The sequence below is a fragment of the Furipterus horrens genome, unplaced genomic scaffold (genome assembly GCF_987537825.1).
Source record: "Furipterus horrens unplaced genomic scaffold, mFurHor1.1.pri manual_scaffold_13, whole genome shotgun sequence".
Classification (NCBI taxonomy): domain Eukaryota; kingdom Metazoa; phylum Chordata; class Mammalia; order Chiroptera; family Furipteridae; genus Furipterus; species Furipterus horrens.
The window spans coordinates 47,656,898-47,683,756 of record NW_028327183.1 but is presented as its reverse complement, the minus strand read 5'-3'; the positions used below and the strand labels follow the sequence as shown (position 1 = coordinate 47,683,756).

General features: G+C 41.3%; 1 protein-coding gene and 1 pseudogene across 1 annotated transcript; one reads left to right on the top strand and one right to left on the bottom strand.

Moving 5' to 3' along the window:
- The first annotated feature begins 9,125 nt into the window (after nucleotides 1–9,125).
- On the top strand, nucleotides 9,126–21,570 carry LOC149995051 (uncharacterized). The gene is made up of 4 exons (XM_090260767.1): nucleotides 9,126–9,187; nucleotides 12,135–12,228; nucleotides 13,043–13,169; nucleotides 18,971–21,570. The coding sequence occupies exons 2-4, from the start codon at nucleotides 12,214–12,216 to the stop codon at nucleotides 20,371–20,373; spliced, it is 1,545 nt and encodes a 514-aa protein (XP_090116893.1). The 5' UTR covers nucleotides 9,126–9,187; nucleotides 12,135–12,213; the 3' UTR covers nucleotides 20,374–21,570.
- A 3,877-nt stretch (nucleotides 21,571–25,447) lies between these two features.
- Nucleotides 25,448–26,406, bottom strand: LOC149995050 (WW domain-containing oxidoreductase pseudogene; annotated as a pseudogene).
- Nucleotides 26,407–26,859: the final 453 nt, after the last annotated feature.

The window sequence follows — 26,859 nt, the reverse complement described above, 5'->3', positions numbered from 1 at the left end:
AAAAACAAAAACAAACTAAGTAGACAACCAGAGTGGAAACAAAATCATAGGTATGGGGAACTGGTGGAAGGGTGTCAGCTGGGAGGGTGAAGGGGGGAGAAGGAGAGAAATGGTGCAGGAATTAAGAAGCATAGTAGGAGGGTGCAGAATAGATGGGGATGTTAAAAATAGTATAGGAAAGGGTAAAGTCAAAGAACTTATATGCATGACCCATGGACATGAACTAAGGGGGGTGGGACTGCTGGAGGGAGGGGTGGTGGAGGGCAGAGGGGAGCAAAGGGAAAAGAAATTGGGACAACTGTAACAGCATAATCAATAAAATATACAAAAATAATTTACAATAAAAAATTCATTGGGGGTGGCATTGGTGAATAACATAGAAGTTGATTTTCTTTTTAGCTAAAAATTTTATGGTTTCAGATTTTACACTTAGGGCTATTATCCATGTGAATTCATCTTTATAAAGTGTGAGGTCAAGGTCCATTTCTTTGCATATGAACATCCAATTGAGTATCCTTTTAACATCAAATTGCTGTGTGTTGCACTTTTATAAAAAATTCATTGACCATACATGTGTGGACATTTCTGGCCTCTGGTTCCATTGCTCTATGTTTCTATCATTTTGCCATATGTAGCTTAATACAATAAGTCTTTTTAAAAAAGATTTTGTAATTTTTTTTTTTTTTTGAAAGAGAGAGAAAGAAGGGAAGGGAGGGAGAAAGAGAGGGCGAGAAACATCGATGTGTGGTTGCCTCTCACACGCCCCCAACTGGGGACCTGGCCCAAAACCCAGGCATGTGCCCTGACTGGGAATCAAACCGGCGACCCTTTGGTTCTCAGGCCGGCACTCAATCCACTGAGCCACACCAGCCAGGGGTTGATACAATATGTCTTGAAACAAGAGGGTATGAGTCTGCCAATTATATCCTTTTCAAAATTATTTTAGCTATTCTAATTTGTTTGCTTTTCATGATCTTTAGAATCAGCTTCATGATTTTTGTTTTCATTTTTAATTGAATTTATTCTGGTTATATTGGTTAATAAAATTATATAGGTTTAAGGTGTACAATTATATAATACATCATCTGTATATAGTATTGTGTGCCCACCACCCCAAGTCTTGCCACTTTACCTCATTATTTCTTCCCCCTTTACCATCTCCTGCCTTCCCCCAGCCCCATTTCCCTCTGGTAATAACCATACTGTTACCTGCCTATGGGTTCTCATTTTTTTCTTAATCCCTTCACCTTTTTCACCAAGGCCCCTGCCCTCTCTCCTCTGACAGCTATGAGTCTGTTTCTACTTTGTTTGTTAGTTCATTTTGTTCATTAGATTTCACAAATAAATGAAGTGATATGTTATTTGTCTTTCTCTGACTGGATTATTTCACTTAGCATAATACTCCTCAGGTCCATCCATGCTGTCAGAAAAGGTTAAGATTTCCTTTTTATGGCTGAGTAGTATTCCATTGTGTAAATGAACCACAGCTTTAAAAAAAAATTTTTTTTTATTGTTTTTCTATTACCATTGTCCCACTTTTCCCCTCATTGCTACCACCCACCCAGCCCACCCCTTCTCCCACAGTCAATCCCCACCCCATTGTTCATGTCCATGGGTTATTTATACTAGTTTCTTTACTAAACTCTTCCCCCACTTACCCCCCTTTTCCCCCTCTCCCCTCCCCCCTGATAACTGTTACTCTGTTCCTTGTTCAATTTTGTTCATTTGTTTGTGTTGTTCATTAGTCTCCCGTATTAGGTGATATCATATGGTATTTTTCTTTCATTGCCTGGCTTATTTCATTAAGCATAATTCTCTCCAGTTCCATCCATGTTATCACAAATGGCAGGAGTTCCTTCTTTCTCTCTGCTGCATAGTATTCCATTGTGTAAACATACCACAGTTTTTTGATCCACTCATCTACAGATGGGCACTTAGGCTGTTTCCAGCACTTAGCTATTGTAAACAGCGCTGCTATGAATATAGGGGTGCATAGGTTCTTTTGAATTGGGGTTTCAGGATTCTTCAGGTATAATCCTAGCAGTGGAATCGCTGGTTTAAAAGGCAGTTCTTTGAGGAAATTCCATACTGTTTTCCATAGTGGCTGCACCAGTCTGCATTCCCACCAACAGTGCAGTAGGGTTTCCTTTCCTCCATGTTGTCACCAGCACTTGTTGTCCATTGACTTATTGATGGTAGACATTCTGATAGGTGTGAGGTGATATCTCATTGTGGTTTTAACTTGCACTTCTCTGATGATTAGTAACATTGCGTATCTTTTCATATGTATATTGGCCACCTGTATGTCCTCTTTGGAGAAATGCCTATTCAGGTCTTTGCCTTTTTTAAAAAATGGATTTTTGGGGGGTTCTTTGGCATTGAGTTTTATAAGTTTTTTATGAATATTAGATATTAACCCCTTATCAAGTGTATCATTGGAGGATATACACTCCCATTCACTGACTTGTCTTTTCATTTTGTTTATTTCCTTTGCTGTGCAAAAACTTTTTTAGTTTGATCTAGTCTCATTTGTTTTTTTCATTTGTTTCCTCTTGGCTGAGGAGATAAATTGGAAAATATATTGCTACAAGAAGTGTTCAAGATTTTATTGCCTAAGTTTTCTTCTAGGATTTCTTTTACAATTTTTTAATTTTCTATTGTTAGCTTTTTTATTATTATTATTTAGATTTTATTATTTATTTTTAGAGTGAGGGGAGGGGAGGGAGAAAGAGAGGGAAACATCAATGTGTGGTTGCCTCTCTCGCGCCCCTAACTGGGGACCTGGCCCGCAATCCAGGCATGTGCCCTGACTGGGAATCGAACCAGCGACAATTGGTTCGCAGGCTGATGCTCAATCCACTGAGCCATAGCAGCCAGGGCTCTTCTAGGATTTTTATGGTTTTGAGTCTAACATTTAAACCTTTAATTTATTTGACCTTATTCTTATGTTCGGTGTAAGGTGTTCTAGTATCATATTTTTTACATGTATCTGTACAATTTTCCCAACACCATTTATTGAATAGACTATATTCACCAAATTGTATATTCTTGCCTTCTTTGTGAAATGTTAATTGACCTTTAAGATGCTGGTTTATTTCTGGGATCTATTCTGTTTCCTTGATCTGTATGTCAGTTTTCATGCCAGTATCATGCTGTTTTGATTACTGTTCCCATGTAGTGTATTTTGATATCAGGTAGCGTGAATCCTCCAACTTTGTTCTTTCTTAAGATTGCCGTGGCTATTCAGGGTCTTCTGTGATTCCATATAAGTTTTTGGAATATTTGTTCTACTTCTGTATAATACCTCATTGGTATCTTGATAGGAATCGCATTGAATCTATAGATTGCCTTGGGTAGTCTACACATCTTAATGATGTTAATTCTTCTTATCCATGGATACAGTATATGCTTCCATTTGCTTATATCTTCTTCAGTTTTTTCTTTAGTGACTTATAATTTTTTTAATTAATTAATTTTTTAACAAGGTTACTTTATTTTATTTTATTTATCTGTTTTTAGAGAGAGGGGAAAGAAGAAAGAGAGGGAGAGAAACATCAATGTGCGGTTGCCTCTCACGCACCCCCAAGTGGGGATCTGGTGTGCAACCTAGTCATGTGCCCTGACTGAGAATTGAACCAGCGACACTTGGTTCACAGGCCGATGCTCAATCCACTAAGCCACAGCAGCCAGGGCTGACTTATAATTTTTTAAGTGTAAGTCTTTTACATCCCTGATTAAATTTATTCTAAGGTATTTTTTTAATTCTTTTTATATTTTATTTTTTAATTATATTTTATTGATTATGCTATTACATTGTCCCAATTTTCCCCCTTTGCCCCTATCAACTCAGCCCTCCCCCCACTCCCTCTGGCAATCCCCACACCATTGTCCATGTCCATGGGTCATTCATAAATGTTCTTTGGCTACTCTATTTCCTATGCTGTACTTTACATTTCCATGTCTATTCTGTAACTACCAATTTGTACTTCTTAATCTCTTCACCCATCCTCCCTAACCCCCTCCCATCTGGCAAATATCAAAACGTTCTTTGTATTTGTGATTCTGTTTCTGTTCTGCTTGTTTATTTTGTTTTTTAGATTCAACCATTGATATGTATTGCCATCTTATTGTTCATACCTTTTATCTTCTTTTTAAAGAAGACTCTTTAACATTTCTTATTAGACTGGTTTGGTGGTGATGAACTCCTTTAGTTTTTCTTGTCTGGGATTCTCTTTATCTGTCCTTCAGTTCTAAATGATAGCTTTTCAGGGTAGAGTAATCTTGGTTGTAGGTTCCTACTTTTCATCACTTTGAATATTTCTTGCCAATCCTTGCTAGCCTGTGAAATTTCTTTTAAGAAACCAGCTGGTACTCTTATGGGAGCTCCCGCGTAGGTAACTAACTGCTTTTTTCTTGCTGCTTTTCTCTGTCTTTAACCTTTGGTGCTTTAATTTTGATGTGTCTTGGTATGGGCCTCTTTGGGTTAATCTTGTTTGGGACTCTCTGCACTTCCTGTACTTGTATGTCTTTTTCCTTCACCAAGTTAGGGAAGTTCTCTGTCATTTTTCAAGTAGATTTCCAATTTCTTGCACTCTCTCTTCTCCTTCCAACACCTCCGTGATGCGAATGTTGGTATGCTCAAAGGTGTCCCAGAGGCTCCTTACACTACCACTATTTTTTTTGGACTCTTTTTTTCTTCTTGCTTTTCTGATTGGATGGTTTCTGCTTCCTCATATTCCAGGGGGTGGTGCTCCGATGTGGTCTGTAGTTGTCCACTGGATGCACAGGCTCTGGGGTTTCTGGGGTGGTGCAGGCCAAGGTCAGCCCCCACCTATGTTTTGCCTGGGCCACTCTGCCTGAGCTATAATGCAATCTGAGATGACTGCTGTTTATCCTGGGCTTGGAGATTCCCATGTGAAGCCAGGCTGTGAATCTGGGCCAGTTGCAGCTAGTGCTGGGCCAGGGGACTGTTAGCAAGAGGTATGGGGAGCAAGGGGCTCCCTGAGGATGGCTGTTGCTTATTTGAGAGGATTTAGGAAGTTGTGAAGCATCAGTCAAGACCAGCCATTCATATGGAAATGTAGCTTAAGTTAGCCCATAAATTGGGTGGGATGGAGTCTCTGGGGATCTCCAGGGCAGGGTAAACAGTTTTAGACAGGTTGATGGAGTCTCAGATATGGCACCAACCTGCTGACTCTGGCTCTGTGGGGGAATATTCAGAAAAGGGACAATGGCCTACCTTTCTGTCTGGAAGTAGGCTGTGCCCTAGTTCTCACACTGATACCAGACACTTCACTTTTCTCTCTGGTGCCTTTCATGCTGCTACCCCAGTGCTGGAGCTCAGAGGGAGTAAGTCTGAGTAAGTCTGTGTATGGGTTCTTTTGTCTATTTGTTTTAATTTTATTTATTTACTTTTAGAGGGGAAGGGAGGGAGAAAGAAAGGGAGAGAAACATCAATGTGTGAGATACATCGATTTGTTGCCTCTCGCACGCCCCCAACTGGGGACCTGGCCCACAACCCAGGCATGTGCCATGACTGGGAATTGAAACAGTGACCTTTTGGTTCTCAGGCTGACACTCAATCCACTGAGCCACACTAGCCAGGGCTGCGTGGGTTCTTTAAGAGGAACTGCTTGGTACTCCAGAAGTTTCTTCCACTGACTCAATCCCTGCTGGTTTTTTCAGCTAGAAGTTTTGGGGGCTTATCTTACTGGAACCCTGCGCTGTGGGGGCCTTGTGTGCAGCTGGGACTCCTTACTCCCGAGATGTCTGTCCCTAATTTTTATCCACCGCACGTGCATGTGGGATCATCCCATTCCAAGTTCTGCCCCTCCTACGATTGGGGATGGATGTGGTTTAATTCCGTAGTTGTCAGACTTCTATTCAACTTGATTTCTGATGGTTCTGAGTGATGGTTGTTCCATATTTTAGTTGTAATTTTGATGTGGTTGTGCAAAGAGGTGAGCAATCTTTATCAGAAGTTCTAGCATTTTTCGTAAACCTTTTAGTCATTTGTGTGTCTTCTTTGGAGAAATATGTATTCAAGTATTTAACCCATTTTTAAAATTGAGTTATTAGATTTTTTATTGATTTGTAGGAGTTTCTTATATATTTTGGAGATTAACCCTTTATCAGATATGATTTGAAAATGTTTCTCCTATTCGTGTGGTTGCCTTTTCACTCTGTTGATTGCTTTCTTTGCTGTGCAGAAGCTTTTTAGTTTGATATATTCCCACTTGTTCATTTCATTTTTATTCCATGGGCTTTTGGTGTCTTATCCATAAAATCTTAGCCCAGACCAATGTCAAGGATATTTTCATTTATTTTTTTCTAAGAATTTTACAGTTTCAAGTCTTAGATTTAAGTCTTAATCAATTTTGAGTTGATTTTTGTGTATGGTGTAAGATAACGATATAAGTTCATGTGGATTTCTAGTTTCCTTAAAACCATTTCTTAAAGAACTATCCTTTCCCCGTTATGTGTTCTTGGTGCCCTTGTTAAACGTTAGTTGATCACATATGCATAGGTTTATTTCTGGGCTTTCTATTCTATTCCATTGGTCTATGTACGTTGGGTTTTTGTTTTTTTTTTTTTTAATGTCAGTACCATGCTGTTTTGATTACAATAGCTTTGTAACATAGTTTGAAATCAAGAAGTGTGATGCCTCCAGTTTTCTCTTTATTTTTCCAGATTGCTTTGGCTATTTGGGATCTCTTACTTCCATATGAATTATTGGATTGTTTTTTTCTATTTATTTGAAAATGCCATTGGAATTTTGGTAGGAGTTACATAGAATCTGTAGGTAACTTTGGTAGTATGGATATCTTAACAATGTTAAGTCGGCTGATTCATGAACATGGAATATCATTCCATTTATTTTTGTCTTCTTCAAGTTCTTATAGTTGTTAGGTACAGTTCTTTCACCTCCTTATTTACTTATTTCTAAGTAATTTATTGTTTTGATGATATTGTAAATAAAACTGTTATCTAATAACTATTTCTGATAGTTTGTTGTTAATGTATAGAAATACAACTGAGCACTGGCCAGGTTAGCACTGTTCGTTGGAGTGTTTTTTTGTTTTTTGTTTTGTTTTGTTTTTTATTTTTTTTAATGGGTTTATTGAGGGGAAAAGAAGGGGAAGGGGAGAGGCAGCTCCCGGACCAACTCAAGGGCCAGTAGGAGCAAGGGGAATGGGGACTCCTGGTGCTCCTCGTGGACCCGTAGGAGTCCCATGGAGTGTTGTTTCAATGCACCAATTTTGTGGCTTAGCTCTCCAGTCAAGGCACATACAGGAAGCAACCAATGAATGCATAAATTAGCAGAACAACAAATTGATGTGTCTTTTCCTCTCTTTCTCTCCCTGTCTCTCTTTCTCTCCCGCCTTCCCCTTTCCTTTCTCACTCTAAAATCAAGAAATAAATTTTTTAAATAAAAAAATACAACTGAATTTTGTATGTTGATTATATGTTCTAACTTTCCTGAATTCATTTATTAGTCCTAACAATTTTGGAGTCATTAAGGTTTCCTCTGTCTAAGATTATGTCATCTATAAACAGGCAAATTTACTGTTTTCGTTCTAATTTGGATGTCTCTTTTTCCTGGTCTAATTGCTCTCCTAGGCCTTCCAGTACTGTTGAATAGTAGTGGTGAGAGTGATCATCCTTATCTTATTCCTGGTATTAGAGTAAAAACTTAAGAGATTTTTTCATTGTTGAGTATGATGTCAGCTGTGGGCTTGCCATATATGGCTTTTGTGATTATGAGGTACATTTATTTTATATCTAATCTATTGTGACTTTTCATCATAAAAGGATGTTGGATTTTGTCAAATGCTTTCTCTACATCTACTCAGATGATCATATGATTTGCATCCTTCACTGTGTTAAAGTGGCCTATCACATTTATTGATTTGCATGTGTTGCACTGTCTTTGCATTGCAGGGATGAATCTCATTTGATCATGGTGTATGATCTTCTCTCTCTCTCTCTCTCTGCTTCCCTCCTAATGTCCTGCAGTCAATGCTCTGGTATGTGTATGATCTCTTTATTTTAAAATATTTTATTTATTTATTTTTAGAAAGAGGGGAAGGGAGGGAGAAAGAGAGGGAGAGATACATCAATGTGTGGTTGCCTCCTGCACGCCCCCAACTGGGGACCTGATCTGAAACCCAGGCGTGTGCCCTGACTGGGAATCAAACTGGCCACCCTTTTGTTCACAGGCTAGTACTCAATCCACTGAGCCACACCAGCCAGGGATAAGTTTTTGTCTTTTAGTTTTAGTTTTTCTTGTGAGAATGTAGTGATATCTAATTAATTTGACTTTTCATTTTGACTAATAGTGTTTACTAATTTTACATATGATTCTCTTATTTTAAAAAAAGATTTTATTTTTGACTAGAGGGGGAGGGAGAAAGAGAAAGAAACATCGTGTGGTTGCCTCTCGCACACATCCCACCCAGGCCCGGCCTGAAACCCGGGCATGTGCCCTGACTGGGAATCAAACCCACGACCCTTCACTTTGCAGGCTGATGCTCTAGCAATCGGGGTTATATATGATTCTTGAATATAGTCATATATCCTACCAAACCACTGGTACCACTATGTCAAGAGAAGAGAATAATACCTTTTTTGTACATCATCGCCTCTGCAAAACTAGTCTACTTCGCTCATTCTTCAACTCCCCAGCTTTAATTCTCATAAAGATGATACTAAACGCTACCGTCCTGCCCCTAAATTGAACATTTCCCAATTGAGATTAATTTTTAATCTCGCGGCTCACTGTCTACTCTGCCAACAGTATTGCAACAACTGAACACATTTAGGCTTCAGGAAGTAAGGCCTGTGGGGACAATTCCCACTCGTGGATTCAGGAGAGCGGAACACCAGCCCTCAGTGTAGTTACCGCACCACCGCCTTGAGGTCGACAGCGTGAACTTCGTTCCCAAGGGTTTTGGGGGACTTGTGGCCCACGTCCGAGGAGTGTCAGGCACGCCGAGAGCACGGCCGGGGCCCGCCTCCGGCTGTCTGGGAGGTGCGTGCAGCCCATGGGCGCCGCGGAGCCTCGGACACTTCCGCGTAGGCGCCGCCGGGCGGGGGCGGGGCGGGCAGGGGATTCTGGGAAGTGTATTTCCCAGCGCGGCACTGCCGCTCGGGTGCCCAGGTTACGGCGCGCGTTCCGGTCGCTGTGGTAAGTCGGCTCCGCGTTCGGCCAGCCTTCCGAACTTCCCCGGGTCCTGGTGCGGCCCGGCCATTGGTTCAGGAGCAGGAGGTGGTTTCGGAAAGCCGTGCTTTCAGGGCCTGGGCGGCTCTCCTTTCGGGGCGGGCGGGTCGTGCATCTCCAGAGCTTTCCGCCGCCCCAGGCCGTGCACCTTCGTTCGGGCTGCGGTTTCCCGTGGTAAAACCTCGGACGAGGTACCCAAATTCCTGTCTCCGATGTTTTTGTGTAAAATCGGGATGACAGTGCTGGTGAGAATTAGAGACAGTGTCAATAGGGGTCTTACGGCGGTTCTTAGCAGGTATGGAGCTCGTTACTGCTCGTCTGGCGGAAGCGCTCGGCTCCCTGAAAGCCAGGTACCCAGAGGGGTAAGTGCGGCCGCCGCAGCGCCCCTGGGCGCTGCTCTGCTCTCTGTAGGAGGCTAGGTTTCCCAGCCCTTTGTGGCTGAAACGGGGGAGGGGGCGGGGCGGGCGCGATATCCCTGATTTCTCCGGGACGGAGATGTTAACAACAAGACAGGGCCCCAAATGAAGTCGCTTAACGCGAAGTCCCTTGTCACCACACTGAGACTTAATGATAGTTTCAGCTCCCCCAGAAATGGAAACTTAAACTAGTCAGGCAGGAATCTCCAGATTGGCACTGGTTAGGTCATCTGCCTGATGGACCCATGCCATCCCCTAAAGGAACGTGACTTCGCAATAACCAAGCTGCTTTCCCCCTAATGTAACTTCCTTACTCCTGCTTCCCTCTGCATATTTATAAAGTCTTTCATTTCGTACGGCTCCTGGGAGCTCCTTTCTCTTTGCTAGACTGGATGCTGCCCAATTTGTGAATAGATGAAAGAAGCTATTAACATCTTTAAAATTTACTTATTTGAATTTTGTTTTTAACAGTGGCATCTAGTATTTCAGAGCTTCCTTTTCTCCCCCCTCAGCCTTCACTTCTCAAAAAGGATCGCATTTCTTGTTGTACCATTGTTACTAACAGCCTGAAAACTGTTGGTATTCTAGAAATTATCTATGATAGGTTGAAAACACCAAGGCCTCGCTGTTGCCAGCGGTCAGCAGCTGCCCTTGCCATTTTTTCATACTTTTATCCTACCTCTCTCTTTTCTCCCCTGAAAAATTTGAATTCTGCTGTAGACATGGTTCCTCTTTGCCCCTATTTGTGTATTTATTCTACGAACAAGGATCTTCTCTTCCATAAATATAGTATCGTGATCAAAATCAGGAAATTTATTATATTGTTAATATACTGTTATCTAATCCATAGTTCATATTTAAATTTGTTCTGTTTTTCATTTGAAATCCTTAAAACTGTTTTCCTCTCAATTAAGGCCAATATTATGGGTTGCTTTTTGGTGTCTAGTTTGTGGTTTCCTTTAATCCAGAATGATTTCTCAGCCTCCATTGTTTTCTTCATGGTGGTTTTGAAGGGTATAGGCAAGTTAATTTGGAGAAAGTTCATCATTTGAAGTTTACCTCATATATTTACAGCTTGATTCATTGTTGGCAGAGATGCCACAGTTGGTAAGGTGTAATTTTCAGCCAAGTTTGAGAAACTGCCAAAACTGTTTTCCAAAAAATCTTTTCCAGAGTCTTGTGTTTCTTAATAGACACTAGAAACATTTGTGGTCATTTAAAACTTGTTGCTAAGGTAGCAAACACATCATTAGGGAAGACAGTGAGTCAGAGATAGATATTTCAGAGGTTAGGAGTGACCTTCACAAACAGAACAATCATGTCCAAAGTCCAGGTATGGTATAATGTCTTTTGGTAGTGATCACATTGTAAGACCAATTTCATATTGCAAAGTGTCATCTTTTTTACTATAGCTACAAAAATGAGAAACCCTGGATAGTGTTACAGAATGGGGGTCCCCAAAAATCCCCAGAGCCTGAGGATTGAGGGATGGGGAGAAGGGAGCAGCTTTTAAGATGCCTTTGCATAACGATGGCTGGTAACTAGTGTCTCAGTTATGCAAATGGTTTGGTTCTTCCAAGGCCCCAAGGAGATGGGAGGGTTTTTGACTATGAAATAGTGAGGAAAAGAGCATACAGAGCCTGTGCAAGCTTCTGTGAATGGTCAGAACTGATTACCATGCCTACTACGTCACAGACCACGGTCAGGAACTTAAAAATAAGGCAGCAGGCATTTTAGAAGAGGAACTCCATGCGGCTTTGAAAGGGCAAAGAGAACTGTGCGTGATCCAGTGCAACACAGCACATGTTTTCCTGGACTGTTACATGGAGGCTGATGACATCATACCCCAGATCCTGAAGGAGAGAGCTGACGGATAAGGAGTGGGGAACTTCTGGACATGTTTTTGGCTCATAGCCTTTTGGGGAGCAAGGGAAATGCTGGGTCCCGTGGGGGAACAGGGCTCTGAGCCGGAGTGCTCACTGCCCTCCCCAGGTTGGCATATTGTAAATACAGACCTGTTTTCCTCAACACTATTGCTGGGTTTTACACCAAGGGGCCATGTGAAAGCACCCCCGTTCACTTGGTTACAATAGTATTCAAAGTGCTGTCTAGCTTAGAACGGTTCAGTTAAGTGGGAAACAATATGCTCTCAGGCGTACAGATGACACAGTTGAGGAAAAGAGCTGTTTATGAACTTGCCCAAGACGACCCAGCTATAGGAGAGGCTGAACTGGGATTGAACCCAGATATTGTCCCAGAGATGATTCCACTTGTACCGTATCCGAATCCAGTTTTCTACCCCGGGAGCCACAAGACAAAGCTGGAGATGGTGCCAGGGTGTGTTGTGCAGGAATCGAGTGCCCTTCCGTGGTCTCGTCCAGCTGCGCACAGCAGCCGCCCCTGCAAGAAAGGGGCTGCTTGTCCGATCTGCAGTAAGCGTTCGTGGAGGGGAGCGACTTTCCTGGTCACGTTTTCATGTCCTTTTTCTGTCTTCCCAGACACTACCAGGCACAGTTCTCCTACCGGGACTCTCCATAGCTCAGGAATCTGTACATTTGCAGAAGTAATAAGAAAAAAATGACCACATTTAAGGTACTTATGGCTCACCTTTCTTGCTGTTAAAATTCCCTTTCACTGCTCAGACGGTCATGTGCTTTTTTCTTTCTTGAGAGGACTCAAGGAGAACACCAGGTGTTTAAAGGCCTGTTTACTTTGTATTTGTTTTTAGTGTTTGTTTAATTTTGTCATGATTCAATTTATTTAAAAATAAGTGTGGACAGATTAATAGAAATGACGGTTCTCCAACTTTATTATGTCACTGCTGGCACATTAACTATTATTTTCTCATACTCTCTTCCTCATGTGCATCCATAGCTTTATTAATATTCATGATTACATCTAATATTAAATAGTAGATTTTCATTTAATAACATTATTTGTGGTTGTGTAATATTTCTATTAAAATGATATGCTTTTTTAAATTTTTAACTACTTAACCACTTACAGACATTAAGGTGGTTTAGGAGTTTTGTTTTAAGTAACGTTTCAGTGGTGCTTTTCCTACTTGCAACCTTTTTCTCCATAAAACCAGGTCTCCAAATAACCTGCCTATTTTAGTCCTCAGTGTAGTAGGGGCTCAGTGCTGAAAAGGTGCATTTGCACACACCTCGTTGGACTTTTATAGATAGAATATTCAAGTACAGCACAGCACTGTAGGCTCTAACTCTTGCTTTGTGCAAATATTGTTGAAACTTGCTTAGGTTCACACAGCAAGCCAAGCAAGGGTCAAGAAATATTTGCCATTCTGTTGGAAAGGACATGTAAGAAGATAACATCTGCTCAGTGCTGTCTCTGTCACAGCAGAGGCCAGTTGTGAGATGTAGGTCGCCTGTGTTTGGTGTTGTAGGAGGCGGTGACCTTCAAGGACGTGACTGTGGTCTTCACCGTGGAGGAGCTGGAGCTGCTAGACCCTGCCCAGAGGAAGTTGTACCGAGAGGTGACCCTGGAGAACTTCCGGAACCTGATCTCAGTGGGTGAGGACAGGCGCCCTCTCTAACTGAATGTCAGTTTCCAGACGTGACTTTGTATCCTTGGGTGTTCAAGGCTTTGGGGCCTTTGAAATAATTCCCTGAATTTGAGGGTCTGGCTTTTCTAATACAGCATGTGGCAGAAGTAGGTTTACAGTTCTTTGTTTGGAAAATAGTACAATAATTTATAAATAATAATACAAGAATAAACTGTTTTGTGTACTCACAGCTGTAAACCTACTTTTTTCCTCACCCTGTATTTGGGGGGCACAGAGAGGGAAGTATTTTGGTTTTTATGAACAGGCAAGTTTGTTTCATTGTAAGTGCACAGTATACAGCTCTACCTTACCAATTTCTGACCCTATCATGAATTATAAAACCAATTGAGTCCTACTCACAATTTTTAAGGAAATAAGTTATATAACATCAATCCTGTTCACATTCTTCCAAAAAGTCAGAGGAGGAAGAACTTCCTAACTCATTCTACGTATGTATGTGGGTTTTGACAAATGGCATTTCTTCAAATTGGTTATGAAAAAAAACAAAAAAAGTTTGAAAAGCACTGCTTCAGATTACTAGAAGAGTATGCAGTAGAAACCTAATTTTCCAGGAAAGTTTACCTAGGCTGTTTTGGTTTTAAGGATGTGATTTTGCATGTTCACAGGGCATCAGCCATTCAAACAGTACATGGTCCACTTAGTGAGGGGAGAAGAGATTTGGATGATGAAGATGACAACCCAGCCCTGGCTGGTGTGGCTCAGTGGATTGAGCACCTGCCTGCGAATTGTTAGGTTGCGAGTTCGATTCCCAGTCAGGGCTCGTGCCTGGGTTGCGGGAGGCATGTAAGAGGCAACCAATCCATGTATCTGCCGCATATTGCTGTTTCTCTCCCTTTTTCTTCCTCCCTACCCCTTTCTCTAAAAGTAAATAAGTAAAATACTTTTTAAAAAAAGATGGCAGCCCCAAGAACAGGGAACTCGGGTGAGAAGCAAACAGCTCTGAGTCCTGCAGGCAGCGCTCCCATCTGTTGCACTTCTCTCCACACGGGTTTCCGTCGCCTCCTTCTAAATCCCAGATGTCTCTCCTGAATCATTACAATCACCTTGGTGTTGGGGGCCCTGCTCCCACTCTTCCCATCCTAGGTCTGTTCTTCACATAGCAGCCACAGCGAGCCTTTGGAAGGGTAAGTCACATTGCCATTTTTCTGTTCAAAATCTTTCATGGCTTAAAAAAAACACACACACACACACATTTGAAGTTTGGAGTCCCTTGTGGTCTGCTCTGTGTCCCCACTCCCTATCTGAGTACACCTGCTGTCCCCTCCTCTTGCTCCATTTGTCCCACCCACATCATCCTCCTCGCTATTCCTCAGACCTGCCGAGGATACTGTGTATTGCCGATGGCTACTGTAACAAATTACTATAAACATGGCAGAGCTAGCAACAAAATTTGATTGTATTTTAGTTCTTTAGATGTGAAGTCTGACATCTCACTGGGCTAAAATCAAGGGGTCTAGAGGTGCCAAAGATTTTGCACAGAAATGGCAGCATGACCCGCATTTCCAAAGAATCACTTTGGGTGCTACATGAAGACCGTATCTAGGATACAAACAGCTCTGGGGAGAAAGCCTTTCTCTTGGGGTACCAGGATCTAGGCCCTGCCCTGTTCCTTGGTCTTGTTCTCCTTCCTCCATCCTCAAAGCCATCGATGTTGCATTTCTGCCCATTTTTCTGTATTCTTCCTCTGCCGCTCTTCTGACTGTCCTCCACCTTTCTGGATGCTTCTGGTTACGTTGGCCCCTAATTACGTTGGTCAGCTGATTAGCAACCCTCATTGCATCTGCAACCCAGTTCCTCTTTGCTGTATAATAGCATGTTCACAGGTTCTGGGGACTGGACATGGACATCTCTCATTAAGTATACTACAGAAGCTGTCCCCTCAGGGCCTTTACTTCTTTCTGCCTGGAATACTCTTCCACTTAAAATCCTCCCGGCCCTTTCCTTCTGCCTTCACGGCCTGCTCAGTTTCAGTGACAGGACACAGGCCTTTTGACCACCCTATTTAAAGTACAGCCCTACCTTTACCTACCTGCTGCTGGTTGTCATATTTTTGTTTATCACGTTTCTCTCCCAAGTGTAATATAATCTGTAGGAGGAAAATTTTAATTGTTTTATTGCTGTATGCTCAGTGCCTAGGAATAGTCCTGGGACATGGCAGGGATCTGTAAATATTTATTGACTTAATGAATGAGTTATTGGATAGGTGGGCCTTACTGTCCTTACTGTCTTTCCTACTGGTGGTAATTTTTTTTTTTTTTAATCCTCACTAAAGGACATACTATTTGATTTTAGAGAGGTGGGGAAGGGAGTCACCTCTCATACATGCCCTGACTTGGGACCGAACCCGCAGCCTGAGGCATGTGCTGACTGGGAATCAAGCCTGTGGACTTACGGTTTCCAGGACGATGCTCCAACCAACTGAACCACACAGGCCAGGGCTGGTGGTGATGGTTTGATAGTTTCCCTTCTGTTTGTCTTCCTAAATGCTTATTACAAGCTTTTAAATTTATTTCATTGCTCACTGAAGACCTGTGGTTTCCAATTTGAAAAACTGATGTGAAAGACCAATTTATTTACATCCACAGATTTTCCACACTGTTTTTAAAAAGACAGCCCAGAGCCCAGATAAGGAACTGTTGCAGAGGCCCTCGTGGTTCCTTTCCACCCCAGGTCACTCCCTGTCTCCTGGAGACAGCGAATAAGCGGGACATACAACGGAGCAAACTAAAGAGACTGAGAGCATTTCTTGTCTCCGAACGACTGCCCACGCAACCTCATGGCATGATTGTGTGTTGGCATGTGTGCACTTGACCCATATCCCAAGGAGACTTCTAGGCCGTGTGATTGTGACCACACTGAGGACCATGCTTTCCCTGGGGCTCTCCTGGAGCCTTCCACGGGGGCATATTCATTTCTGGGGAGCAATACTTTCTTTAATGAGGATTCTGGTGTCTCCTGGACAGTTTCCCACAAATGGAAAAAACTGTATCCTGGGCTCTGAGACAATAATCAGCTTGCAGGCCGCCTTTCCTTTGCATGACCTGCCCATCTGCAGCCGTTTGCTTCTTACAAAGTTGACACGCACTTCACCGTCTCCAGTTTTCTCCTCCGTGTGCTAGAAGGGGAAGAATGAGGGTAAAGTAACAGCAGTCACACATCTGGATGGTGTCTACTCCTGATCATTTTTGGTCAAAAATAGGTGTATGTTTCTGCGCCTTTATTTTCTACAAATTTAGCCATTAAACAAATGCTATGGAATAATGATTTCACATGATTTCCCTTTATTTTTATAGATATATAGTTTCATTTTCAACTGGTGAGCAATATAACCTGGAAAGTGTCAAGAAACTGCCCACTCAAAATTGTCATATCCTCAGAGAGATATCAGTGTCCTCCCCCCAAAACTATTTTAAAGTGAAAATTTATTAAATTGAATCTTGAACTATAGTACCTGTTAAGAGGTACACACTCACCTAGTAGTATTTTCCCAAGGTTCCATTCTTGGGACTTATCTTTCCATCTGAATAATTCATTTAATTAAGGACTTGCTAAGTTTCTGAACAAAATTTTTAAACCTTTTATACAACAAGCCACCCTAAGAAATGCATCTTTCAGTATAACCAAAGGAAATACTGTACATGGGTGTAGACAATTCATGCAGTGGCCTCATTCCTACTGGTGATGATGCTTTGATAGTTTATTCTGACTCCTTGTTTTCCCAGATGTTTACTGCACGATGTCAGGTTTATTGTACAGCTAAGTAAAAGTCTACAGTTCTCTATCTGAAAAACTGATGTGAAAACCCAATTTATCTCCATCCAAAGTTTTTCCACACTCTGTTTTGAAAGAGACAGACCAGAAGCCTCAGAAGAAGCTACTACATGGGCCCTTGTGTGTTCTTTTCTTCCTTTCTTTCTTTTTTATTTTTATTTTTATTTTATTTTTAAGAGAGAGGGGAAGGAAGGGAGAAAAACATCAACGTGTGATTGCTTCTCACATGCGCCCAACTGGGGACCTGGCCTACAACCCAGGCATGTGCCCTGACTGGTAATTGAACCAGCGACCCTTTGGCTCACAGGCTGGTGCTCAATCCTCTGAGCCACACCAGCCAGGGCTCATGTGTTCTTTTCATCCTTCAATTGTCTCATCTGTAGCATCACCCTTTGACTGTGCCTGTGAGATACAGATTTGGCTTCATAGCAAAACTGCAGTTCTTTTATCAGATAGTTGTAACTAAGTTACTATGTGTATCAACACAGCAAAATAAAATGAATTGCATATACTATGTAGAATTTGCAGGAATACTTTGTATGTATAGATAACAATCAACTCTAGGTTTTTGATACAAAGGATTGTGAAGACTTTAGCCAACTACAAAGTTTAGAGGGACAGTTTGCACTCCTCCTCCTGCATTTAACAACTGCATGTTTGCGGGGCGTGTCCCAAAACTACCTTCAGATTGAATGTGTCTCCAAGAAGGCCTGATAGAAATCACTGAATGCTGTATACTCATGGTTATAGTGTTCACTGCAGAGAAGGATGCACCTTATAATTAAGAAAGAGAGAAGGCACATGCCAGGGAGACTAGGGAGGAGCCAGATGCAGAGCTTCCTTTCTCCTCTGCATGGAGTCAAGGATATGTGTTTCTGTGTTACTTTCCAGCCTAAAGATGTGAAATTACACAGAGGGTATCGCCAGCCAGGGAAGCCCACCTGAGCCTCAGTGTCCAGAGTAATGATTACAGCTCCATCACATGGCCAGTGTATGGTGGATAGTTTACGTGGTTACTTTCAGTCTCTTGGTTCACACACCAGGTAACTGAAAGCTCTCTCCACAGTCCCATTTTGGTCCTTCTGGTGTGGTCAGCGTCATTCCTAAATCATACTGTTAGACCAGCCTGTGTGACTCAAAACCCTCAGGCACTCTGCAAACATGACATCTCACGTGCTTACAGCATATCTTTCTGATGTCGAGGGCAAAGAACAGATCCCTTTTTTGGTAAAATTAATTTTTTTACTACCTAAGGATATGTAACATAAACCCAAATATACGAAGTATTGACTATGTTACTACTTTTCCTTAAAGTTCATGTTGATTCATACTTCATTGTGTGTATGATTTTTTTAAATCCTCACCTGAGGGTGTATTTATTGATTTTAGAGGGAGAGGGTGGGAAAGTGAAAGAGAAACATTGATGTGAGAGAAAAACATTGCCTCCCATGGACTCCCTGACCAGGGATCGAACTCACAACCTAGGTATGTGCCCTGACCAGGAACCAAACCTGCAACCTTTTGGTGTATGGGATGACACTCCAACTAACTGAGACACCTGGCCAGCACCATTGTGTATATAATTTATTTGCTGCATAATTTACTCTCCAAGAGTTTACACTGATTACGAAATGTAGTAGAAATATCAACAGATTAATATCATGTATCATATTACTATATGTTGTTATAAAGTCTTTGATTTCTAACTTGTACCTTATGTAAAGAAAAGAAAGGAAAAAAGAGAATAACTTGTACCTCACATGGGAGACTTGGTGTGGTTCTAGATTGGTTTTATTGATGCTTAGTGGATAAAAACCTACGGGATTACCTCTTGGTTTCGGTAGGCATGTAAACCAGAAACCATGATTCATACCCAGGGGATATAGTGAATAGTCCCTGGATTTATGGAAGTCTCATGCTCTCCTAAATGTGAACAGTCTTCACTTGTCTACATCTTTCCATTTTCTCTCTCCACAGGAGGCAAGATTCAATATGAGATGGAGACTGTTCCAGGGGCAGAACCACATGAAGAGCTTTGCTGCTGGTATATCTGGCAACAAATTGCAGTTGACCTAATCAGGAAGCAAGACTCCATGATAGAGAGTTCTCAGTTTCCCAGACAGGGTTATTCAACCAGCCAGGTTGGGGCAGGTCTGTCTATAACTTACACAGACCAGAAGACTTACCAGGAAAATGAGTGTAAAAAGTTCTTCGGTGATATCTCCAACTTTAATCTTCATCAACGGTCAGGGGAGAAGTCTCATACATGTGGCGAGTGTGGAAAAAGCTTCTTCTTTAGTTCAGCGCTCCGTATTCATCAGAGAGTTCACTTGGGAGAGAAACGTTATAAGTGTGATAAGTGTGGTAAGGAATTCAGTCACAGCTCACGTCTGCAAACTCATCAGAAAGTCCACAGTGTGGAGAAACCATTCAAATGTGAGCAGTGTGGGAAAGGCTTCAGTCGTAGGGCAACACTTAGTGATCACTGCAAATTGCACTTGGGAGAGAAACCTTTTAAATGTGAGGAATGTGGGAGGGCCTTCATTCATGCTCACCATCTTCACAACCATCAGAGAGTCCACACTGGGGAGAAACCATTCAGATGTGATATTTGTGGGAAGAACTTCCGTCGTAGATCAGCACTTAATAGTCATTGTGTGGTCCACACGGGAGAGAAACCGTACAAATGTGAAGACTGTGGCAAGTGCTTCGGTTGGAATTCACATCTTCATATCCATAGGAGCGTCCACATGGGACAGAAACTATACAAATGTGAGGAGTGTGGAAAGAGCTTCTATTCCAAGGCAGATCTTTATTACCATCAGAGGATCCACACAGGAGAGAAACCCTATAATTGTCAGGAATGTGGGAAGAGCTACAGATGGGCCTCACACCTTTTGGCCCATCAGCGAGTCCACAGTGGAGAAAAACCATTCAAATGTGAAGAGTGTGGGAAGAGATTTGGTCGGAAATCCTACCTGCAAGCCCATCAAAAGGTCCACACCGGAGAAAAGCCGTACAGATGTGAGGAGTGTGGGAAGGGCTACAAGACTAGCTTGGATCTTGTTGTGCACCAGAGCATCCACACGGGAGAGAAACCGTATACATGCTGGGTGTGTGGAAAGCACTTAAGTAGGGCCTCACATCTTAAACTTCATCAGAGAGTCCATACTGGAGAGAAGCCATATAAATGTGATGTGTGTGGGAAACTCTTCAGTCAGTTTGCACATGTACAGTCTCACCAGAGAGTTCATACAAGGGAGAAACCTTACAGGTGTGACATATGTGGTAAGCACTTCAGGTCCAGTTCATATTTTAAACTTCATTACAGAAGCCATATTGGTGATAAATTCCATCCATTCCCAAAGGAAGAAAAATAATTTGATTAATTCAAGTGAGTGCTTCAGCCATAGCTCAACATATCGCAGTGATTCTGAAACTGCACAGGTGGTGTGGGAAGAGCAGGAGGGCAGGGAGCTTGTTTCCTGTAGAACCTACACAACCTTAATGTTGATTAGCATTTTGTATGTGTGCTCAGTACTTGTTTGTTAAATCAGTCAAAGGGAGAAAATACATAATATATAAAACTTGTATCTGGAAGAGGACACCTGCTAAAATAATTCAGAGAAACAAACGAGTTGAAATGTGGAAATACACTGGGTGCTGTATCCCATGGCATCAGTTTGGAAGTATCCTTGCAGTTGGCTCCTGGCCTACCCTCTGGCTCTGTTCTAAGGTGGTTTTTTGGTTGGTGTGTTTATTTTTCTTTGTTTGGTTTTAGGTTGGGTTCTTACTATTTGAGTTTTCTGTTTGGTGTCCCATTGGTATATGTAGTACAAATTCATGCATCTCACTTTGTTTTTCTCACAGTGCAGAGAAACAGTTTTAACTTTGTAATAACTGGCTACTGTACATTTCACAATAGAAATTTTTCAACAGCGTTAAGGCAAGCATTCAAAGCAACCCGTTAAAAGTGTCAGATTTAGTACTAGTGACAAGAGTTTTTTTAATCTTGAATTGATTGAATTTTAAATTTCTATATTCCCATGCAGGCTTTCATATGATTGCCTTTTAATTGTAGCATTTCTTTTGTCAAACTTTGTTGGTAGAGGCTATTCCAAATTTGAAGGACATTTAGTTTCTCAACTTCCTATATTCTTCCCTTATTCCCATGAAATAAATACCAAAAAACTTATCGGGACTTGGTCATTTCAAATGTATCCGATAGTGGTACAGAAATAACATTTACATGCTTTTTTTTTTTTTTTTTTTTTGGTAAAAACACATCTTTTGAGAATCAGATATAGCAGACTGTGTAAGGTGTGACTCTGATTTGGAAATCATAGTATAAGAATTTAAGATTATAGAAAAGTGAATATCATCAATAATGTCACAATTTTTAGAATACAAGTAACAAGTGTTCATCAATAGGAATTTGTTTAAATTATATATTTCCATAATAGCATTGGCCATTCAAGTGATGGCAAGGACATGTAATAACAGGAAAAGAACATAATATGGGCTTCTGTGAAATCAGACTGTGGCCTTCATGGTAAAATTAAATTCATAAATCTGTGTGTGTCTGTGTATGTATATATGTGGAAAGGGATACTCTTAGTAATGATCTTCTCTGGCAAGGATTATTTGTAGTATTTCCATTTTATAATTTCATTAATTGTGTATTTTAATTTCTCAATGAATATCAATTTGATCAAACTGGTAAATTATGTACAATGAAATTTGAAAAACGATTAATATATGAATCCTTTACAGGTAAGGACTCCTAATAATTGTGCTATATTATATGACATATAAGATCAAAATTAAGGAATAGGATTCAATCAGTACTCAAAAAATTTTCTGTCTTTTTGAATACATAGATAAATTGAGTGTGATCAACCATCCTTACAGTTTACGCATGTGACACATCTTTATGCATAAGCCAGGGAGTGAGCAAATACTGGGGACAAAAAGACTCTTGGAAGAAAAGGTGTGCATGGATAGAGAACATAAGCATGATAGTGGTGCCTTCAAGGACAAAGCAGCTTTAGTTGCCATTCCGTACTTTTTACACCATGGTGATGTTTTAAGTGTATTAGGTTAAAGGGCTTTACTGAGCAAAGTTTAATATAGATAAATTCATTTTCATAATTTTCTGGACTATATCTTAACAGAATTCTATGTACTTACTAAGACCCATGATCACCTTCAGGCTCTGATTTCCTTGGATGACTCAGAATGTAGTTGGACTCAGGACCATGTTTCAGTGAAAGGATATGAAGCAAAGTCAGTAAAGGGAAAAGGCACATGGAAGATGTCTGCAGGAAATCAAGTGTAAGCTTCCAGGAGTCCTCTCCCCGAGGTCTTACACAGGACTCAATTCCTCCAGCATTGAATTTTGGCCACATGTGCGAAATGTCTACAGCAGGGCCTCGTTAAGAGACCAGCACTTACTGGGAGCTCGTCATGTAAGCACCATCTGCTCAACACATACCGAAACCTCAGACTTCAATAAGGAAAATGGGTGTTAAGAGTAAGCAACAGTGCACAGCTACCAGTTACAGAATGGTAGAAACCCAAAATCCATGTTTCTTGTCACCAGCCGAAGTCCAGCCTTGCAAGCAGGCCTTTCTAAGGATCACAGTCTTGGAACTGCTTTACTGTCCTTCGCATGTGGTATCAGAAATCCAGGGCTGGTAGTTTTTGTTGTTTTTTGTTTGTTTGTTGTTTTAACTGTCATCAAATAACAGAAAAGTTATCTCCGAGGTAATTATTTCTAACATCTCACCAGATTAAACCAAAAGTACTTGTATTCTAAAACTGAAAAGACTATAGGTAGGGGTCCTCAAGGTGGTCACATGATAACACCTGGGACTAGGTGGTACGTTTTCATGTCTCCCAATGTGCATGAGGGTAGACTCCCAATCACACTCCATAGTTAATTTCTAGCTCTGTATCTAGTTTTCTGAGCCTTTGTGGGACCATTGAGTTCAAACTTCCACTTTTCACCATGGACTTCACTCTACCCCCACCCCCTTTTTTTTGGTGGTCCCTGGAGATTTCCCTATCTTACCTTTGAATAGACATGGCTACATTTGATGGGGACAGTTAGAGAATATCCTATCTGAAAAAGTAGAGAGACTCCCCAAGTTATTAAAGTCTAACTATGTTGATAGGATTTCACTTAAAGATTTAGGTCTGATATATCTCCTGTTTCTTGGATATACTGATTAAAGTAATTCTCAAAACACCTCATATTCATCTACAGACATTGTTACATGTCACATCTTAATACAAATATTTAATTCTTGGAGAGGATCTCAAAATTATTACCATTGCAAATAATGGAATCATATTAGTACGGGAAAGTCCAAAGAAGAGGGTGAAAAGTAGTAGGAACTCCCACTATTAATATTTTGGTGAGCATGCTTCAGTATGTGCATATAAATAACCGTGTAGAATTTTACAAACTAGGAACATGATTCATACTATTTCCTAGTTATAGTGTTTCACTCATTGAAACAGTTGTTTAAGGCTATTTCAATAAATTGACCTAGAACCTCACTTCTAATCCCTGCACAGTATTTTCTTAACCAGTTTCTTACTGATGAAGATCGGTAGGATGGTCAACTTTATGTGGCAACTTGCCTAGACTCCAGTGCCCTGTTATTCAATTATACACAAACCTAGGTGAGAAGGTATTTTGTAGAAGTGATTCAAGTCCATAATTAGCTAACTGAGAAAGGGATAAACAGATCATCTCACTTGGCCTGATTTAATCAGTTGAAAGTCCTTAAGAGCAGAACCGAAACTTCCCTGAAAATATTCACCTTTCCACTTTGGTGCTCCTGATGGCCTGTCCTAGGGATTTTAACTTGCCAGGCCAGCCCCACAATCTTGTAAGGCAGGTTCTTGAAATAAATCTCTGTGTTCTATCCTGATAATTGTTTCTTTGGTTGGACCCTTACCAAAAAAAGATTTTTGTTCTGAGAGTGGTTCTAGAGAAACAGAATGTTAAGGGTGAGTTTTCTGAATTGTTTTCTGGAATTGGTTCTCTAATTATATTTAAAGGCACTAATGACTTTCCCATGGAAAATAGAGTGTTGGTAGTCATTGAAATGACAAAAAGACAAAATATGACATTTGCTACTCTTCGTGAACTGCTGAAGGCAAGGTACTGGATGACCATGAGATGTTATTTTAGAGCATACTGGTCAAACTAAGGAGTGTAATGGAGTTTTCTGGTTGCTTCTAACCATGCTGGAAAAAGTGGAAATAAGAAAGATGAACTCATGGCCTCAAATTCCAGTTCAACCATACGACCTGAAAGCTTTAAGTAATTACGCATTGGCTTCTTCACCTTTCCTGTTAACCTTGGTGTCCCTAGTAAATAAATAGATGGAAAGTCTACTAAATCATTTTTAAAAAATCTATATAGGTGTCAAAGTTCTCGGTCAAATGAATGAATGTCTAACTTGAATCACCAAAAACAGCCCCAGCCCCTAAATTGATAATGAAATGTATAGTTTACAAACCCAGAATCCCTTGGATGAAAGGGAGGCCAAGTCCTCTTGAGATTGGAGCTTTCCATACTGCACAAATGTGTGCTGTTAATTTTTTTCCCTGGAGTTTCCCAAGGGGGTGTGTGGCTGTGTACTGAAAGGGGAAATAATTAAGACTTTTTGCAATGATTGGATCCTTGCTTTCTGGTTTGGGGTAAGGCCTGAGGAAGCACTCTAGGTTGGTTGGTGTCTGAAAAAAGGAGCAACTCTATTGCAATAAATTTAACTTTTGAGAGGGCAAATTAGAGCAAGGATAAAGCTCTAAATGGTAAAGAAGTACAAGTCACCCATTTAGCTAAGAGGGGAGTGTTTGGAATTGTGTGGTAGCACAGTGACCTTTTTTTCTGTCTCAACAGTTATGAAAGGGCCTTGCTTTGTCTTACTTTACCATAATCTCAGAGAAACCTCATTTAAATATGGTATGCTGTGATTCTTTTATGTCCCAAAGGAAGATAACATGGCCTAGCTGTGATTGCCATGCCAGCCTCCAGATGTTAGGGGCTGTTTTGTTTTTAGTTCTCGATCCATTCAGTGCAGCATTATACAGCGATCATTTGGAAGGAGGCAGATTTTCAGTCTTGGATACTAGAAATTGTCTAGCTTATATTGAGTTTAGAAAAATGGATACAGAACATGAGACTTCATTTTTTAAAGCATGCATGTTGATAGCTATATGTATGTTTATGGGAAGAAAAAAATCAGTTATCTTCAAGGAGAAGAATTCTAAGTGCATTTTTCTCTTAAAAATTGCTTTATAGAATTTTAAATTAGTTTCCAGTAACGTGTTTTAAAAGTGCTACCATCATAAAGATATTTCAACTAGAAATATAGTTTAAAAAAATCTGCTAAAACATGCTCCCTCACCTACAGAATCGTCATCAGTGCTCTGGCATTAAGTGATGGCTTTGAAAGTCAAAATGACCCCAATACTGAGCTCCTCAGCTTTTATGCTTTGGATGAGCCCACGGAGCTTTTTGGAGAACGCAGTGTTGCAGAGTTTGGATCAGTTGTAAGCTAGCATGGCCCAGTAGTCATTTTTAGATGGAGAGAGGCGGCTAACGTCTAATTTTCTCGATGAATCATTAATATTTTAAACCTATGGGACTCTGAAGAGACCACAGTCACTCGGGCTGGGGCTGAGCAGCACAAGACATCCTGAAGAAGCTGGACAAGGTAGAAGCGCCCCAGGTGATTCACCCGGAAGGTGGTCTCCTTGCCATCTTGTGTGAGGCTCCAGCGCAGAGCAAAAGCTGCTCCGTTACACACAAGCGCGTGCAGAGGCACATTGTTGGCCTTGAACTCTCGAGCAAAATGCTGCATTCTACAAAGCAGAGCGAGGTCCAGGGTCATGTTTGAACCCTGGCTTTATGCCATTCTTCTAAAATGCGTGGCACGGCTTCATTCGTATTACTACAGGTCAGGATCACTTGAGCACCATGAAGGACAAAAAGACTTGGTGGTTTCAAACACTATTCCCGAATCAACTCCAGTAACTACAACCACTTTGCGAGTGAAATCCCGGCCCTGGAGTATTTCCATGGCTGTGGTACGACCATCATGTCTCTAGTGGTTGGCTTTGTAGTATTATCATCCACGGTAAATGCCAGTCTTGGGTCCAAATAGTTTTTTATTTATATGGTCAACAAAATACACTTGTCCATTCTCATCTGTTTCTTGTTCCCATCCATATGGCAAATCGCTATTCGTTTCCTTTTTCCAGTTTTCCAATGTTCCCACTGTCTTCTCAGTGTGATTGGCATAGTAAACCCAGCCGTGTTGGGCGGTTCTCTGCTCCCAGCCCGCACGCAGCTCGTTCTCACTGTCTGTTTCGTCCAGGACTGCATAGCTCATAGCAGCAGAGGCGCTCGGTCACCTGCCCTCTAAGAAGCGCATTGCTGGGTCTCGCGCCCATGAACTCACTCGCTTCAACTGAGCACCCCGCTGCCAAACTCCGTTAATTTCTCGAAGATTGTATCTCCTCACTTATTCCCTTTTCAACAATACTCCTGGCATAATTGGACGCGTTACGACCTCAGGAAGTCGTGTCTATGTAATATTTTCATTGGAGGATTTAGGGAAAATTAACCGTGATTCTCAGTATAGGAATCCACATTACCACCCAGGAAGTTGGGACTGTGGGCATCTCTCCCCTCTAGCAGTTTGGGAAGTGTAGTCAAGGAGTTTACAGGAGCCAAACCACATTTTTCTACATGGTGAGCCTATACGTAAACGGGTTTCCTCCGGAATCCTGGGAAGTGTAGTCCAGAGGCCTTGGGAGATCGCGTGCACTTTTGCTCAAGAAGG

Excerpts from the sequence above, each read along its gene's own strand:
- LOC149995051 (XM_090260767.1), top strand. Across the intron at positions 13,170-18,970 it reads CCGGAACCTGATCTCAGTGG|GAGGCAAGATTCAATATGAG; the intron begins GTGAGGACAGGC and ends CTCTCTCCACAG.